Genomic DNA, 6000 nt, shown 5'->3' with positions numbered 1-6000 from the left:
TTTTCTTCCAGCAAATCCTGAATGTTTTGCATCCTATATATTTCTAACACATACTCTTAAAAAGGTATGTCCACAATACCATTATCTAAATATTTCCTATTCAACAAGCACTCACAGTTGAAAGGCACCTCATGATTTTTACTTCTGAGGATGAAAATAATTTCTCATGGTCATCTTATTTAGTGTTCATTGTTTTAAGTCACCTGAGGAGGTGTAATGTGCTACACTAAATCCATTTGTAGGGCTTGGCTTCAAGAACTGAAGATTCTGGACATAGCTGGCCTGGTGGCAGTGAACTTGAGACCTCTACTAGAGTTTATTAGTATATTTTAACTTTTGGAAAGCAAGGTGTAGGAAGGGGATTTAGTCTTTCCATTAGGTCGAGGCATGTTAAGACTTGTTTCTTTTTCCAAAATGTTCAAGTTGCTAAGAGAACTATGGACTTTATTGTTTTAATGAACTGCCCGGGTCAGGAAGTCCCTCGGTTTCGGGTCACATTCCGCTCCCGCAGGCTTGCTGGCCGCCCCGGCTGGTCTGCTGCGGCGGTGCCAGAGGTCAGCGGCTGAGGCCGAACTCGGTGCCTGGGTCTCGCGCAGCTCCAGGGCTCTCAGGCGACACTGGGCGTTTCCTTTCCGGCTTCAGAAAGTTTTGTTTTGGTTCAAGGAAAGGCGCCTTGTTGACCAAAGGCTTCCCTGTCTCCTCCGGGTGGCCGGCGGCCAAGTTTCCTCCAGTCCAGCGAGCCCAGACCATGGTCCGTTCGAGATCCTCGAAGGCCGGGGAAGGAGAAAACGAGTGCGCGGCCAGACTGCCGACTCCACCGCTGCTGGCTGGCCCTTCTCTTCGTTCTGTCTGTGGGCCAGTGCCCGTCGCACCGCAAACGGTGCCAGCTGTCTCCCCGATGACTCCTCAAGGACCCAGTTCTCCACCATTCCTAAGAGAACACTCAACCCAGCCGCGCCCGGACTGCAGAGGTCTCCCAACACCCGGGAACGGGGCAGGGGCGCATGCGCACATCGTGGCCGAGGCATCTAAGTGTTCGCCCCGCGGCGGCAGCCGCTAGGTGGCGCATGCGCCCTGGAAGGTGCGGGCCGGTCTCTGGGAAGAAGGCGGCAGCGGCGGCTGCGGCGGCGACGAAAGGCGGGGGTGCGGTGGGGGCCGGGCCGTGTTTACAGAGCGGCAGGCGGGCGCGGACGCGGAACCCGGCGCGGCGGCGGCACGATGGTCATGGCGTATTTCGGCGAGAATTTTTGGGTAAGCTTAGGATGTTGGAAGTAGTGTGTTTCGGAGTCCAGGCTTTTGGCGCCTGAGCTCGGCCTGCGTGCGCTTCGGGCGGCGGCTCCTCGGGAAGGGCGAGCGTCCTCAGACCGCCGCCTGCCGCGTCCCGCCTGGTTGAGGTCCGGGGGGCGACCGGTCGCAGCCAGAGGATAGGGGCTCCCGGGCTCGAAGCCCTACTGGGGACGGGGGTTGTCAGCGCGGCCCGGGAGCCCTGCGGGGCCGCCAGCCGCCGGCGCTGGGACAAAGCGCCGGATGGGGCGGGAGACGGGATCCAGCCCCACCGGAGGCTCCCGGCGCCGGGCGCGCTCCGCGCGGGGCGTGCGCGGCGGCTCGGACGCGAAGGACGGGCCCGCGGCACGGCCGCCTCCCGCTGCGCTCTGGCTGGGTGCGCGGGGCGGAGGGGTTTCGCCTCCTGCCCGCACCGCGTGCCCCCATCTAAGCTACCCCTTTTACCCCGGACCGTTTCCACACCAAATCCTGTGTGGAATTGGGCTGGACAAGCACTTCCTCTCAGCCTCGCAGCTGGGCTCATGGGTCTGCGCCCAGGACTTTGCCTCTGGGCCTGTTCACAAAGCGTATAAAAGTTGATTTTAATGTAACTGAACTCCTTGGGCTTAAATGCACGGAGACTTCCCCTTACTCCTCTGTTCTCCTTCCCCTTCCTCATTCTTTCCACCCCTTCTCTTAGCTCTGTATTAGATTCTTCTTTGAGAATTTCTCAGGCTCCCTGTGGAGTATTTTTCTGCAGTTATTGTTTTTTTGTAATGGGAAGTACAGTTCAGCCATGTACAGGAAAGGAACGTGTTTACTCAGGTATCTTTCGTGAATCCTATTTTATGCCCTGACAGTTGCAAGTACCGCAGTTCATTTTCTTTGAGATTTAGACTTAAGAGGGTAATTTTATAGCTAGTAAGGAGTGTATCTTAAATTCTTATTGCTAAGTGTCTCAAGTGTGGTCTTGGTTAGTAATCAAATCAGTTCATAGTTATTAATGTCTTGAATGTACCTTGTTTTCCATAAAGAATGTATATACTAGACCTTAGGTGTTTTGTTTTTTAAACATCTTTATTGAGCTCACATTCTGTACCAGTATACCCATTTAAGGTATACTACAATTCAGAGATTTTTCATATATTCATAAAGTTGTGCAAACATCACCACCTCAATTTTAGAACAATTTCATCATCCCAGAAAGAATCCCTAGCCCCATTAGCAGTCACTCCCCATTTCCCCCTACCCCAGGCCTAGGCAACTAATGTATTTTCTGCCTCTCTAACTTTGTCTAGTCTAGACATATCCCAAAAAAGGGGCCATTGTGACTAGGTTCTTTCACTGAGCATAATGTTCTCAAAGTCTATCCATGATGTGCCATGTATCAGTACTAATTCCTTTTTATGGCCAAATAATATTCCATTTCATATTTTATTAATATTTATCCAATTAGTGATGGACATCTGGTTGTTCCCACTTTTTGGTTATGAATCATGCTGCCATGAACATTTTTGTGCAAGTTTTTGTGTGAACATGTTTTCATTTCTTTGGGGAATGCGATTCCTGGGTCAAATTGTAGATCTATTTGTAATATTTTGAGGAACTGCCAGACTATTCTGAAGTGGTTGTAGCATTTTACAATCCTACCAGCGATATCTGAGGGTTCCTCTCCACATGGTCACCAACACTTGTTATTTGTCCTTTTTATTATAATATCCTAGTGGGTGAACGTGAAGTCGTAGTAGTATTTTCTTACGGTTTGGTTTGCATTTCTCTGATAGCTAATGATGTCAAACATCTTTTCATGTGCTTATTGCCTATTTTACGTTTTTTTTGGAGAAATGTCTGTTTAGAGTAAAAATTGGGTTGTCTTTTTGTAATTGAGTTCTAAGAGTTTTTTTTTTTTTTTTTTAATATTCTGGATACACATCTTATCTGATACATGATGTGCAAACATTTTCTCCCATTCTGTGGGTTACCTTTACATTTTCTTGATCCTGTTCTTTGAAGTAACACGTTACGTTTTTAATTTTCATGAAGTCTTGGTGAAGTCCATCTTATCTATTGTTTCTATTACTTGTGCTTTTATTGGATCTGGGAAGCCTTTGCCTAATTCAAAAATTACTCCTGTGTTTTCCTGTAAGGGTTTTATAGTTTTAGTTCTTCTAGTTAGGTCTGTGATCTGTGTTTGAAGTTAATTTTTGCGTATGGCGCAAGGAAAGGGTAAAACTTCATTATTTTGCATTTGTATATCCAGTTGTCCCAGTACCATTTGTTGAAAAGGCTCATCTTTCCCCATTGAATTGTCGTGGTACCATTATGAGATATCAATCAACCAGAAATGTATGGATTTATTTCTGAGTTTTCATTTCTATTCCATTGTCCTTGTGATAGCCAATACCACACAGTTTGGATTGCTATCGTTTGGATTACAAATTTGTTTTGTTTAGCAAATTTGGAATCAGGAAGTATGCACCCTCCAGCTTTTTTCTTCTTTTTTCAGGATTATTTTGACTACCCTGGGTTCTTTGCATTTCCACATGAGTTGTAGAATTAGCCTGTCAGTTTTAGGCATTAGGTTTTACAATGGCAATTTATAAAATGTTTATAAAGAACATTTAAAAATTGACGTTCTTATGAATGTTTTGCATATTTTTTGATGCATGAATTTTTTTTAAGTTGCTAGCTTAATTCCAAATTGCATCTTCACATTTAAAAAAAGTTATGTTTCATTTTCTATTAATTGAGCTTTGAGCATAGCCTTGTTTAATGTTTTTAGCTAATATGAATAATACTTCTCTGAGTATCTTTGTATATATTTTTATGTGCTTCTTTCTTATTCTTGTTAAAAGAGGAACGTAAATAAACTTGAATGTTTGAATTCTGGAGAGACCTCCAAATCTATTTATGTTCTAGTTTTTGCCTTCACTTGCCCTTTTGAAAATAAATTGCTAATAGATTGCATTTTATTTTATTTCCTGGCCTGGAATTGGGGATGAGAGGAGGCTGAATGAGCTAGGAAGGTCCAGAAATTAACTAACTTCTGAGAATTTGATTGTTGTTTTAGGTTGGACATGGTGGTTCATGTCTGTAACCTCAGCACTTTGGGAGTTTGAGGCAGGGCGTTGGATTGAGCCCAAGAGTTGGAGACCAACCTGGGCAACACAGTAGACATTATCTCTACAGAATTTTTAAAAAATCAGCCAGGTGTGTTGGCGTATACCTGTAGTCCCAGCTACTTGGAAGGCCAAGGCAGGAGGATTGCCTGAGCCCAGGAGTTCAAGGTTGTGGTAAATTATGATCAGTCACTGTATTCCAGCCTGGCCAACAGAGTGAGACGCTGTCTCAAAAACAGAAAACAAAAAGTCACATATTCAGAATCATTTATAAAATAACCTCTTAAAATAGATATTAATTTAACTTTTCCCTCTAGCGTTAAAATGGCACTATTAAAAGGAAATAAAATTGTCAAAATTCAAAACATCACGTTCTACATGATAAATACGTATGATTTTTATCAATTAAAAACTTGTCAGAGTGAGGTAATGGGAACCTTTGATGTTTTAGGTTTCTTTCTTTCTTTCTTTCTTTTCTTTCTTTCCTTTCTTTTCTTTCTTTTCTTTCTTTCTTTCTTTTTCTTTTTTTTTTTTTTTTTTTTGAGACGGAGTTTCGCTCTTGTTACCCAGCCTGGAGTGCAATGGCGCGATCTCGGCTCACCGCAACCTCTGCCTCCTGGGTTCAGGCAATTCTCCTGCCTCAGCCTCCTGAGTAGCTGGGATTACAGGCACGCGCCACCATGCCCAGATAATGTTTTTTGTATTTTTAGTAGAGACGGGGTTTCACCATGTTGACCAGGATGGTCTCAATTTCTTGACCTCGTGATCCACCTGCCTCGGCCTCCCAAAGTGCTGGGATTACAGGCTTGAGCCACCGTGCCCGGCCCTTTCTTTCTTTTTTTGAGATGGCGTCCTACACTGTGTCTCAGGCTGGAGTGCAGTGGCATGATTTTGGCTCATTGCAACCTCGCCTCCTGGGTTCAAGTGATTCTCCTGCCTCAACCTCCCGAATAGCGGGGATTACAGGCGGCCACCACCACTCCCAGCTAATTTTTAAAATTTTTAGTAGAGACGGGATTTCGCTATGTTGGCCAGGCTGATATCGAACTGACCTGGTGATCCACCTGCCTCAGCCTCCCAAAGTTCAGGGATTACAGGTGTGAGCCACTCCGCCTGGCTTAGGTTTCCTCCCCTCCCCTCTCTTCCTCTCTCTTCCTCTCTCTCTTTCTCTCTTCTTCCCTTTCCTTCCTTTCTGTTGCAGTCTTGCCGTGTTCCCAGGCTGGCATGCAGTGGCATGAGCACAGCTCACTGCAGCTTCGATCACCCAACCTCAAATGGTCCTCCCACCTCAGCCTTCTGAGAAGGTGGGACCACAGTTACAGGCCACCACACCCAGCTAATTTTTAAATTATTTGTAGAGATGAGACCTCACTATGTTGCCCAGGCTGGTCTCGAACTCCTCGGCTCAAGCTATGCTCCCGCTCTAGCTTCTCAAAGTGCTGGGATTACAGGGTTGAGCCACTGTGCCCAACCAAAGTTTTAGGTTTCTAACCAAACAACATATTAATTGTTTCCCTCCTCCCACATATATAAAGACAAACCTTTTGTTGTGACATTTCCTTAGAAGAAAGTTTGAATCATTGAAACTCTCTTCAAGCTCTTTTCAAAGTAGCACATT

General features: G+C 45.4%; 1 protein-coding gene across 8 annotated transcripts in view; it reads left to right on the top strand.

The window, feature by feature from the left end:
• Window positions 1-1092: 1092 nt before the first annotated feature.
• Window positions 1093-6000, top strand: part of FCHO2 (FCH and mu domain containing endocytic adaptor 2) — a 130801-nt gene continuing 125893 nt past the window's right edge. For 5 of the 8 annotated variants that reach the window (XM_032278648.1, XM_032278656.1, XM_032278639.1 and 2 more), the window contains exon 1: window positions 1104-1251. In XM_032278648.1, the coding sequence (XP_032134539.1) occupies window positions 1219-1251 (33 nt within the window). In that variant the 5' untranslated portion in view covers window positions 1104-1218. Of the gene's footprint in view, window positions 1252-2004; window positions 2089-6000 lie in introns of those variants that run through there. The other 3 variants (XM_032278690.1, XM_032278673.1, XM_032278666.1) reach the window with 3 other exon arrangements.

Source organism: Sapajus apella, unplaced genomic scaffold (genome assembly GCF_009761245.1).
Source record: "Sapajus apella isolate SASKATOON/1434 unplaced genomic scaffold, GSC_monkey_1.0 scaffold1, whole genome shotgun sequence".
Taxonomy (NCBI): domain Eukaryota; kingdom Metazoa; phylum Chordata; class Mammalia; order Primates; family Cebidae; genus Sapajus; species Sapajus apella.
Note: the sequence above shows the minus strand (reverse complement) of the source record. Positions and strands in the feature narration are given on the sequence as shown.